The sequence below is a fragment of the Giraffa tippelskirchi genome, chromosome 10 (genome assembly GCF_054371585.1).
Source record: "Giraffa tippelskirchi isolate mGirTip1 chromosome 10, T2T-mGirTip1v1.2.pri, whole genome shotgun sequence".
Taxonomy (NCBI): Eukaryota; Metazoa; Chordata; class Mammalia; order Artiodactyla; family Giraffidae; genus Giraffa; species Giraffa tippelskirchi.
In genome coordinates this window covers 57,528,027-57,541,072 of record NC_137284.1, presented here as the reverse complement: position 1 = coordinate 57,541,072, position 13,046 = coordinate 57,528,027, and the positions used below count along the sequence as shown (strand labels likewise).

The window sequence follows — 13,046 nt, the reverse complement described above, 5'->3', positions numbered from 1 at the left end:
ACCTTCACTGCAGTGCCCTGACTCTCTAGTTGTGGCCTGCGGCCTCCAGAGCACAAGGGCTCAGTAGTTGGAGCTGCGGGCTTAGTTGGCGTCTTAGTTCCCTGACCAGGGATCAAACCCGTGTCCCCTGCATTGCAAGGCAGATTCTTAACCACTGAACTACCAGGTAAGTCCCTGGTGACCAAATGAATAAGTGAAGTCTTTTTCATATTCAACAAAGTTGATTTTTCCCTTTTCCAGGGAGTTGGTGAGTTTTTTGTCTTTTTTTTTTTTTTAATTTCAGGGCATATTTCCTTATTTAACATCTGTGACTTAAAAAGTTTCTTTGTATGAAGTAGGAGAATTGATCTGGATTAAAAGTCACTGACTATGATATCCCAGACTGGTATCATCTCAGCTCATGTAGTAACAGCTGACCCAGTAACTAAAGACTTTTGACTCCAGATCTGGGGCTCTTTCTGCCCTATCACACTGTTCTCAATGGAAAGATTTTGTCAGCCAGACAGGTTGGACTCTGCTGTGAAGAATTGCGAGAAAAATTACACAACTAAGTGATAAACGATGATTTCTTATAAACAAAGTTTTAATAAAGTATATTATATTGCCTTGGAAGTGGCTCCAACTTTCTTTGAAATTTGTCCTATTAAAAGAAATAACAATAAACAGTCCATAGCTAGTTTTGAGATAGTAAAATTTGATGTAAATAAAAGAATTTAATAATTTAAACTTAATAAATTTATTTTGATTTAAGTGAATTTAATAGGTGGCAGGAGTGGTAAAGAACCCACCTGCCAATGTAGGAGATGTAAGAGACAAAGGTTCGATCCCTGGGTCAGGAAGATCCCCTGGAGGAGGGCATGGCAACCCACTCCAGTATTCTTGCCTGGAAAATTCCATGGACAGAAGAGCCTGGCAGGCTACAGTCGGTGGGGTTGCAAAGAGTTGGACATGACTGAAGCAGCTTAGCACAGCACAACAGTGCAAAAACTTCCTGAGATGTTAAGTGTTAATGGCTATTAGTGAAACCTTTACTTTTTATTAAAAATGATATGTATGTGAAAATACTTACAATAACAAGGATAAGTGGGGGGAAAGGATACGAAATCATAACCGTAATAAAACAGTTAACCTGTGCATAGAAAAAAGGATTAGCCAGAAAAGACCAAATTATATCACGTGGTTGATATTCACATGGGAATATCAATAATTTGTTTTATATATTTTCCAAGGTTTATGTACTTTCTAAGATTTCTGTAATAAGTTTGTAATTTTTCAATCATAGAAAATGACTTTTAATCCTTAGACATAGACTTAACATATTTCATATAATTTCTATTAATAATTTATATAATTGGTATTAATGAGAATAAATTGTATACTTTGCTTTTTTTTTTTACTTATAAATGTTTCCATAGTTCAAGACTTAAAATTACTTAAGCTGAATAATATAAATTTCTAGAATGCATAAAAGAAGCTATTAATAGTAATTATCTCAGGAACAGGAACAAGTCCTCACATTTTATGTCTTTATACTTTTTGTGCTTTTACCATGTGCATTTATTACTCATCTGATAAATGCTAATGCTTTTTATTGATTACGTGTTTCTACTTATTTACCTATTCTTTACTAAAATAGTAAATTTATAGCTTATTTCCATATTACTAGACATATAAAGATAGCCCTAAATTTTCATAATTATAGAAAATACTGCAGAGATATGTTCTGATGTAGTTTTTTTCTTTGAATCATTAATCTTAAATAAATAAATAAGGTCAAAGGCTACCTAAGTTTACTGGCTACCTGTTGCCATTGTGAACTCCGGAGTGGTTGAATCAATTTATACTGCCATCATAAGGATATAAGGGTATTGGTTTCACCCATAGTATCATCACCATTCGGTACTGGTGATGATTACAACTTCTTAAATGCTGTGATGAAGGTGGATCACAAAGAGCTATCAACTGTCTATAGAACTCTTTTTGTACTGTGGATTGCAGTTGTAGTTTATCTTTTCCGTGAATCCAGAGAAGCATATAAAAACTTTCAAAACCTTTCTCCTCCATTTCTTTTTTCTTGAATAAATAGAATCAAGCTATAGAAGTAGCCTGGGGTCACCAGCCTGCATTCTTGAGCTGGGTGGAAGGCAGACATTTTAGTGATGAAGGTGAAAATGTGGCTGAAATTAACAGACAAGTTGGTCAGAAACTTGGACTCTCAAATGGGGAACAGGTAAGCAAAAATGTGATGACAGTGACTTTTTTTAATGTTATATAGCAAAAGAAATGAAAGTTCAGATGTATGTTTTAGGGAGGTAACATGACACCTAACTTGTGTGCTACTGTAACCAGTCTAAGATATTCAAGTTATATACTATCTGTCACATACTCTGTTAAGTCATTATCTGCTAGTCTGCCATACTCTTTAGTTGATTTTCTGTTCTACCTTTTATTGTACTCAGTTTCCAGGTTCCTTAATTTGTTCAATTATTCTTTATGAATTATTCAGTTTTACTTACTATGCTTAGATTATAAACTCCAAAGCTTAAGGACTCACATCTGTATCCACTTTATCATATTCACCAGTTTATGTTTTTAAATATTTTAAACTGCAGAAGTAATACATATTCAGTACAAATATTTTACAGTTGAAAGTAAAAAATGTTTTTGCCTTCCTCTAGCCCCAGCCTCAGAATGAGTGTGTACTGTGGGGTCTCACTAGACCGTTAGGATTTAAAGAAGGAGATCATACATATTTTCTGCAATTTTTTCCCCACAAACTGTATCAGAGATCCTTTCCACAAGTTAAGACAATATGCATTGAACATCTCTGTATGTATGAAATGAAAATCTTTTTTGGGGTGTGGCCACAGTGCAGCATGTGAGATCCTAGTTTCTCTACCAGGGATCAGATGTGTGGCACCTACAGTAGAACATGGAGCCCTAACCACTGGACTGCCAGGGAATTCCCAGAAATGAAATAGATTTTAAAAACCACATCATCAAGTCTAGGGTGCCACACATTTAAACATTTGATAGATGGGGCTAAATTGCTTTCTATTACCAGTTTCTCATGGGGCTTCCCAGGTGGCGCTAGTGGTAAAGAACCCACCTGCCAGCGCAGGAGACTCTGGGAAGATCCCCTGGAGGAGGGCATGGCACCCCACTCCAGTATTCTTGCCTGGAAAATCCCATGGACAGAGGAGCCTAGCGGCTATACAGTCCATAGGATCGCACAGAGCTGGACAGGACTGAAGCGACCTAGCCCACACACACCGGTTTCTCAAAATAAGTTTTAACTTATTTTGAACACAGGCTAGTTTTGTTCATGCGCGTTTCTGATAATGAGAATAAGCCACTGATGAGAAATCCATTGGCCTAGCGCAAGTCTTTTGCTTACCTTAAATTTTTGCTGGAATCTTAAAACTTGAGCACCAGAGTAGCCTTACAAATCACTGACTTTGCTGCCTTGTTCTACAAACCTGGGGAAATGGACTATTTTGCCCAGGCTTGCATAGCAAGTTATAATTCTGCTCTCTGAGTATATGGCACTTCTCTTTGGGAAATATCATCATCTTATTCTTGATCTTGATGTCTTTATCAGAACCCTGAACAGCTCTGCTTGTTTTTAATTCCCATTTGCTTCAAAGTGAATTTTCTGTCTAATTTGCTGCACATTCCCTGTGTGTATTGCAGCAGCTCCACTAAGGCACTGTGTCCCAGTCACCAATAGGAACAGGAAGTGGACTGGCTTGACCGGACACTAGCTTCTTGCTTTGTGCCTCCTCAGAGTCACGCCTTTCAAGTAGTGTATATGGGAGGTGCTGAGGGAAATAACTGAGCGGGCAGGACGCTTGGGGAAATTCTACTCCAATCCACAAAAGCAAGAAGGAGCATCTACTCCTCGGTGGCTTTGGATTTTACTCCTCTAATTCCCAGAAGTGCCCATAGAAGTGGAAAGAAAGAGAGTGGATTCCAGATTCTTGAGAGACACTAACATTCCTGTGCATCTGTAGACTGGAATGACAGTATTTGCTTCACTAATTTTTTAGCTGTGAATGCTTATACTGCTGAATAATTCTAAATGATTGATTCTGATCTCTATTTCAGTGTGTTACTAACTTTTCCAGAAGCACCATGGCTTGAAGTTTAGTTATAAAACTCAGTTGAGGAACATCTAGAAACAATAGTATTTATACTAGATCAAGCCATGACTTGATGACATCATTGTTTTTCTTCTATTTTTTAACTTACATTTCTTTTCTTTAAGTGGTTATGTTTATTTTTAAAAACTGTATTGTGCTAGGATGTATTTTCCTTTATTTTATAGTTGTGAAATTTTTTTTCTAAAATGCTGAGTATATCAGCACCTACCTAAGAATAAGAGCTTAATAGATATTTGTCAAACAAAGGACTACGCACACAGTTAACTACAGAGCTGAAAGAGAGAAGTTCTTATTTTCCAGGGATATAAAAAAAAGTCTTTTAATGGTAGTTTTATACTGTAATTTTTTTTCCAGGTGTTTCTCAAGCCTTGTTCCCATGTGGTGTCTTGTCAGCAAGTTGAGGTGGAACCCCTGTCAGCAGATGACTGGGAGATACTGGTAAAGAAAACAAAATGAGAACTATCCAAGTTTAAGGTTAAACTACTTCAGAATATCAGTGTCTTTTATGTTTTTTTGAGTATAGTTATTTACAGTGCTGTGCTAATTTCTGCTGTGCAGCAAAGCAACTCAGTTATACACATATATACTTTTTTTGTTGTTCCCTTCCATTATGATTTATCCTAGGAGATTGGATACGGTCCCCTGTGCCATACAGTAGGACCTTGTTATTTATCCATTCTATATGTATCTGTTAGTCCCAGATTCCCAGTCCTTCCCTTTCCCTTCCCTGCCCCTTGAGCAACCACAGGTCTTTTCTCTCTGTGAGTCTGTTTTTGTTTTGTACATAGGTTCATTTTGTGCCATATTTTAGATTCCACATGTAAATGATATCATATGGTGTTTGTCTTTCTCTTTCTGATTTACTTCACTTAGTATCACAATAGCTAGTTTCATTCATGTTGCTGCAGATGACATTGTTTTGTTCTTTTTTACAAAAGAACAAAAGCAGTATTTCACTGTATATGGATACCACATCTTTATCTGTTCATCAGTTGATGGGCATTTAGGTTGTGTCCACATCTTGGCCATTGTGAATTGTGCTGCTCTGAACACAGGGGTGCATGTATGTTTTTGAATTATAGTTTTGTCTGGATATATATCCAGGAGTGGGATTGCTAGATCATGTGATAGTTCTATTTTTAGTTTTTTGGGGAACCTCCATACTGTGTTTCATAGTGGCTGCACCAACTTACATTCCTACCAACAGTGTAGGAGGGTTTCCTTTTCTCCACACCCTTTCCAGCATTTGTTATTTATAGACTTTTTAATGATGGCCATTCTGACTGGGGTGAAGTGATACCTCATTGTAGTTTTGTTGTTGGTTTCTCTAATAGTTAAGTGATGTTGAACATCTTTTCATGTACCTACTGGCCATCTGTATGTCTTTGTTGGAGAAATGTCTACTTAGGTCTTCTGCCTTTTTTTTTTTTTTTTTTTGATTGGCTGTTTGCTTTCTTGAATTGTATGAGCAGTTTATATATTTTTGAGATTAAGCCCTTGTCAGTTATATCATTTTGCAAATATTTTCTCCCATTCCTTAGGTTGTCTTTTCATCTTTGCTTTCTTTTTTTTTTCCTGTGCAAAACTTTCTAAGTTTGATTAGGTCCCATTTGTTTATTTGGTTTTTATTTCTATTGCCTTGGGAGACTGATCTAATAAAACATTGATACAATTTATGTTAGAGAATGCTCTGCCGATATTCTCTTCTAGGAGTTTCAGGATGTCATATTTTGTGTTTAGGTCTTTAAGCCATTTTGAGTTTATTTCTGTGCATGATGTGAGGGTGTGTTCTAACTTCATTGATTTACATGCAGCTGTCTAACTTTCCTAGCACCACTTGCTGAAGAGACTTTCTCCCATTTGATTTTCTTATATTCTTGTTGAAGATTAATTGACCATAGGTGTGTGGATTTATACCTTGGCTCTCTATTCTGTTCCATTGATCTGCATGTCGGTTTTTGTACCAATACACATTGTTTTGTTTACGGTCGTATTGTCTGAAATCTGGGAGACTTATGCCTTCTGCTTTGTTTTTTTCCCTCATGATTGCTTTGGCACTTCTGGATCTTTATGGTTCTATATAAATTTTTGGATTATTTGTTCCAGTTCTGTAAAAAATGTCAGGAGTAATTTGGTACAGATTGCATTAAGTTTGTAGGTTGTTTTGGGTGGTATTGCCATTTAACAATATTAATTCTTGCAGTCCAAGAGCATGGGATATCTTTCCATGTCTTTGAATTCTCTTTAATTTCCTACATTAATATTTTATAGTTCTCAGAGTATAAGTCTTTCACCTCCTTGGTCAGGTTTATTCCTAGGTATTTTTATTTTGGTCCAAGTTTAAAAGTATTGTTTTCTTACATTTTCTTTCTGATACTTCACTGTTAATATAGAACAAATGCAACTGATTTTTGAGTGTTAATCTTGTATGCTGCTACTTTGCTGAGTTCATTTATTAGATCTAGTAGTTTTTGTATGGAGACCTTAGGATGTCCTATATATAGTATCATGTCATCTGCACGTGGGCTTCCCTGGTGATAAAGCATCTGCCTGCAGTACAGGAGACGCAGGAGACTAGGGTTCGATACCAGGGTCAGGAAGATCCCTTGGAGGAGGAAATGGCAACCCATTCCAGTATTCTTGCCTAGAGAAGCCCATGACCAGAGGCGCCTGGAGGACTACAGTCCATAAGGTCACAAAGAGCTGGACACAACTGAAGTGACTGACTAGGGATGCATTTACATATAATGACAATTCGACCTCTTCCCTTCCAGTCTGAATACCTTTTATTTCTTTTTCTGTCTGATTGCTGTGGCTAGGACTTCCAGTATTATGGTGAAGAAAAGTGGTGAGTGGGCATCCTTGTTTTGTTCCAGATTTTAGCAGGAATGCTTTTGGCTTTTCACCGTTCAGTGTTACATTGGCTGTGGGTTTGTCATAAAAGGCTTTTATTATATTGAGATATGTTCTCTCAGTACCCACTTTTGAAAGAGTTTTTATCATGTTGTTGTTGCTGTTCAGCCGCCAAGTCATGTCCGACTCTTTGCAACCCCATGGACTATAGCACACCAGACTTCCCTGTCCTTCACTATCTCCTGGCTTTTGCTCAAATTCTTGTCCGAGTCAGTAATGCTGTCTAACCATCTCATTCTCTGCTGCCCGCTTCTCCTTTTGGCTTTAATCTTTCCTAGCATCAGGGTTTTTTCCAATGAGTCGGCTCTTCACATCAGGTGGCCAAAGTATTGGAGGTTTAAAATTGGTCTTTCCAATGAATATTCAGGGTTAATTTCCTTTAGGATTGACTGGTTTGATCTCTTGCAGTCTTAAGGGACTCTCAAGAGTCTTCTCTAGCACCACAATTCAAAAGCATAAATCCTTTAGTGCCCAGCCTTCTTTATGGTCCAACTCTCACATTCATACGTGACTACTGGAAAAACCATAGTTTTGACTATACTGACCTTTGCAGCAAAGTGATGTCACTGCTTTTTACTATGCTGTCTAGTTTTGTCATAGCTTTCCTTCCAAAGAACAAGCATCTTTTAATTTCATGGCTGCAGTCACTATCTGCAGTTATTTTGGAGCCCAAGAAAATAAAATCTGTCACTGCTTCTACTTTTTCCCCTTCTACTTGCCATGAACTGTTGGGACTGGATGTCATGACCTTAAGTTTTTGTAATGTTGAGTTTTAAGCTGGCTTTTTCACCCTAACTTTCTGCAATTAAAGCAATATCATCTACATACCCTGAGGTTGTTGATATTTCTTACGGCAGTCTTGATTCCAGCTTGTGATTCATCCAGTCCAACATTTTGCATGATGTACTCTGCATATAGGGCTTCCCTGGTAGCTGAGCTTATAGCTCAGCTGCAATGTAGGAAACCCTGGTTTGATTCCTGGGTTGGGAAGATCCCCTGGAAAAGGGATAGGCTACCCACTTCAGTATTCTTGGGCTTCCCTGGTGACTCAGTCGGTAAAGAATCTGCCTGCAATGTGGGAGACCTGGGTTGAATTCCTGGGTTGGGAAGATCACTTGAGGAGGGCATGGCAACCCACACCAGTGTTCTTGCCTGGAGAATCCCCAAGACAGAGGAGCCTGGCGGGCTGCAGTCCATGGGGTCACTGAGAGTCGGAAACAACTGAGTGACTAAGCACACCACAGCAGCACTCTGTGTATAAGTTACATAGGCAGGGCGACAATATACAGCCTTGTCATACTCCTTTCCAAATTTTTAACCACTCCATTGTTCCACGTCCAATTCTAACAGTTGCTTTTTGACCTACATTACAGTTTTCTCAGGAGGCGGGTAAGGTGGTCTGGTATTCCCATCTCTAAGAATTTTCCAGTTTGTTGTGATCTACACAGTCAAAGGCTTTAACATAGTTAATGAAAGTGAAAAAAGTGAAAGTTGCTCAGCTATGTCCGACTCTTTGTGACTCCAAGGAATTCTCCAGACCAAAATACTGGAGTGGGTAGCCGTTCTCTTCTCTGGGGGATCTTCCCAATCCAGGGATCAAACCCAGGTCTTCCTCATTGTGGATTCTTTACCATCTGAGCCACCAGGGAAGCCCTAGTTAATGAAGCAAAAGTAGATGTTTTTCTGGAATTGCCTTGCTCTCTCTGTGATTCAATGAATGTTGGCAATTTGATCTCTGATTCCTCTGCCTTTTCTAAACCCATCTTGTACATCTGGAAGGTCTCAGTTCACGTACCATTGAAGCCTAAGCTTGAAGTATTGTGACCATAAACTTACTAGCATGTGAAGTGAGTGCAATTGTACAGTGATTTGAACATTCTTCAGCATTGCCTTTCTTTGGGATTGGAATGAAAACTGACCTTTTCCAGTCCTATGGGTGCTACTGAGTTTTCCAAATTTGCTGGCATATTGAGTGTGGCACTTTAACAGTATCATCTTTTAGGATTTGAAATAGCTCAGCTGGAATTCTGTCACCTCCACTCGCTTTGTTCCTAGTGATGCTTCCTAAGGCCCACTTGACTTCACACTCCAGGATATCAGACTCTAGGTGAGTGATCACACCATCGTGGTTATCTGGGTCGTTAAAAACTTTTTTGTGTTGTTCTTCTGTGTATTCTTGCCACCTTGTCTTAATCTCTTAATCTCTTCTGCTTTTGTTGGGTCCTTACCATTTCTGTCCTTTATTGTGCCCATCCTTGCAGGAAATGTTCCCTTGATATCTCCAGTTTTCTTGAAGAGATCTCTAGTCTTGCTGATTCTGTTGTTTTCCTCTATTTCTTTGCACTATTTGTTTAAGAAGGCCTGCTTATCTCTCTTGGCTATTTTCTGGAACTCTGCATTCAGTTGGGGCTGACTTTCCCTTTCTCCTTTACTTTTTGCTTCTCTTCTTTCCTCAACTCTTATAAACCCTCCTCAGACAACGTCCTTGCATTCTTGCATTTCTTTTTCTTTGGGATGATTTTGATCATGCATCCTGTACAATGTCACAGAGCTCCATTCATAGTTTTTCAGACACTCTGTCCACCAGATCTAATTACTTGAATCTGTTTGAGACCTCCACTGTATAACCATAAGGGATTTGAATTAGGTCATAGCTGAATGGCCTAGTTGTTTTCCCTACTTTCTTCAATTTAAGTCTGAATTTTTATGCAATAAGAAGTTGATGATCCAAGCCACAGTCAGCTCCAGGTCTTGGTTTTGCTGACTGTATAGAGCTTCTCCATCTTTAGTTGCAAAGAATATAATCAATCTGATTTCGGTATTGACCGTCTGGTGATGTCCATGTGTAGAGTCGTCTTTTTGTGTTGTTGAAAGAGGAGCTTTGAGGAAACCAGAATTGAAAGAGACACGTGTACCCCAATGTTCATCGCAGCACTGTTTATAATAGCCAGGACATGGAAGCAACCTAGATGTCCATCAGCAGACGAATGGATAAGGAAGCTGTGGTACATATACACAATGGAATATTACTCAGCCATTAAAAAGAATACATTTGAATCAGTTCTATTGAGATGGATGAAACTGGAGCCCATTATACAGAGTGAAATAAGCCAGAAAGAGAAACACCAATACAGTATATACTAATGCATATATATGGAATTTGAAAGATGGTAACGATAACCCTATGTGCAAGATAGCAAAAGAGACACAGATGCATAGAACAGTCGTTTGGACTCTGTGGGAGAAGGTAAGGGTGGGATGATCTGAGAGAATAGCATTGAAACATGTCTATTATCATATGTGAAACAGTACGCCAGTCCAGGTTCGATGCATGAGACAAGTGCTCAGGGCTGGTGCAATGGGATGACCCAGAGGGATGGGATGGGGAGGGAGGGGGGAAGGGGGTTCAGGATGGGGGAACACATGTAAACCCATGGCTGATTCATGTCAATGTATGCCAAAAACCACTACAATATTGTAAAGTAATTAGCCTCCAACTAAAATAAATTAATAAAAAAGAAAGAAAGAGGGGCTTTGCTATGACCAGTGTGTTCTCTGGTTGAAATTCTGTTAGCCTATGCCCTGTTTCATTTTGTACTCCAAGGCCAAACTTGCCTGCTATTCCAGGTATCTCTTGGCTTACTACTTTTGCATTCCAATCCCCTATGATGAAAGGAACATTTTTTTTTTTTTTTGGTGTTAATTCTAGATGTTGTAGGTCTTCATAGAACTGGTCAGCTTCAGCTTCTTTTGCATCAGTGTTTGGGACATAGACTTGGATTACTGTGATGTTGAATGGTTTGCCTTGAAAATGAACTGAGATCATTCTGTCATTTTTAAGAGTACACCCAATACTACGTTTCAGACTCTTGTTGACTATGACAGCTCCTTCATTTCTTCTAAGGGATTCTTGCTCACAGTAGTAGATGTAGTAGTCATCTGAATTAAATTCTCCCATTCCCATCCATTTTAATTCACTGATTCCTAAGATGTCAATATTCACTCTTACCATCTCCCGCTTGACCATATGCAATTTACCTTGTTTCATGGACCTAACATTCCAGGATCCTGTGCAATATTGTTCCTTACAGCATTGGACTTTACTTTCACCACAAGACATATCTACAACTGTAGTGTTGTTTCCACTTTGGCCCAGCTGCATCATTCTTTCTGGAGCTATTAGTAATTGCCCTCTGCTCTCTCCCTAGTAGCATATTGGACAGCTTCCAAACTGTGTCACGTCTTTTTGCCTTTTCATACTGTTCATGGGGTTCTCATGGCAAGAATACTTCAGTGGTTTACCATTCCCTTCTCCAGTGGACCACTTTTTGTCAGAACTCTCCACTGTGACCCATCTGTCTTGGGTGGCCCTGCATGGCAGGACTCATAGCTTCATTGAGTTATGCAAGCCACTTCACCATAACAAGGCTATGATTTGTGAAGAAGTGTTAAATTTTGTCAGATACTTTTTCTGCATCTTTTGAGATGATGATGTGTTCTTTTGACTTTTCTTTTGTTTCTATGGTGTATTACATTGATTGCTTTCCATATGTTAACCATCCTTGTGAATTTGGAATGAATCTGTTAGTAGTGGTGTATGATCTCTTATGTGCTGTTGGATTCAGTTTGCTAATATTCTGTTGAGAATTTTTGCATCTGTAGTCAACAGAGATACTGGCCTGTGACTTTCTTTTTTGATGTATCTTTGTCTGGTTTTGGTATCAGGATGATGGTCGTGGCTGTATAGAATATCTTTTGGAGTGTACCCTCCTTTTCAGTCTTTTAGAAGAGTTTGGAAAGGCTCAATATAAATTATTCTTTGTGTCTTTGGTAGAATTCACCTGTGAAGCCAACTGGTCTTGGATTTTGTTTGTTCTTTCTTGTTCAGTCGCTAAGTCATGTCCGACTCTTTGTGACCCCTTGGTCTGCAGCACACCAGGCTTCCCTGTCCCTCACCATCTCCCAGAGTTTGCCCAAGTTCATGTCCCCTGAATTGGTGATGGCATCCAACCATCTCATCCTCTGTCACCTCCTTCTCCTCCTGTCTTCAGTCTTTCTCAGTATCAGAGTCTTTTCCAATGAGTTGGCTCTTCACATCAGGTGGCCAGAGTGTTGGAGCTTCAACTTCAGCATCAGTGCTTCCAATGAATATTCAGTGGTGATTTCCTTTAGAATGGACTGATTTGATCTTGCTGTCCAAGAGACTCTCAAGAGTCTTCTCCAGCACCACAGTTCAAAAGCCTCAATTCTTCAGTCCTCAGCCTTCTTTATGGTCCAACTCTCACATCCATAGGTCTTCCCTGATAGCTCAGTTGGTAAAGAATCTGCCTGCAATGCAGGAGACCCTGGTTCGATTCCTGGGTCAGGAAGATCCACTGGAGAAGGGATAGGGTACCCACTCCAGTATTCTGGCCTGAGAATTCCATGGACTGTACATAGTCCATGGAGTCGCAAAGAGTTGGACACGACTGAGCAACTTTCACTTTCACTTTTCTCATATCCGTACATGACTGTTGGAAAAACCATAGCTTTGATTACATGGACCTTTGTTGGCAAAGTGCTCTCTCTGCTTTTTAATATGCCATCTAGGTCTGTCATAGCTTTTGCTTGTAGGGAGGTTTATTATTACAGATTCTATTTCACTTTCAGTGATTGGTCTGTTCAACTGATTTATTTATTGATTCAGTTTCAGTGGGCTGTATGTTTCTAGAAAGTTGTCCATTTCTTCCAGGTTGTCACATTTGTTGGCATATAATTTGTTTTTGTATTTTGCATATGTTGTGCAGCTTTCAGGATCTCAGTTCCCCAGCCAAGGATTGAACCTGGGCCATGGCAGTGAGGAGCTACAAGTCCTAACCACGAGATCATCAGGGAGTTCCCAGCATTTAATTGTTCATAGTATTCTCTTACGGGTTTTTGTATTTCTGCAGGATTTGTTGATTTCTCCTTTTTCATTTCTTATTTTCTTTG

The 13,046-nt window shown here is 39.0% G+C and overlaps 1 protein-coding gene across 14 annotated transcripts in view; it reads left to right on the top strand.

Moving 5' to 3' along the window:
- Window positions 1–13,046, top strand: part of PEX1 (peroxisomal biogenesis factor 1) — an 82,851-nt gene that overhangs the window by 8,973 nt on the left and 60,832 nt on the right. For 13 of the 14 annotated variants that reach the window (XM_081531386.1, XM_081531389.1, XM_081531383.1 and 10 more), the window contains 2 exons: window positions 2,087–2,230; window positions 4,518–4,601. In XM_081531386.1, the coding sequence (XP_081387512.1) occupies window positions 2,087–2,230; window positions 4,518–4,601 (228 nt within the window). The remainder of the gene's footprint in view (window positions 1–2,086; window positions 2,231–4,517; window positions 4,602–13,046) is intronic. The other variant, XM_081531388.1, reaches the window with a different exon arrangement.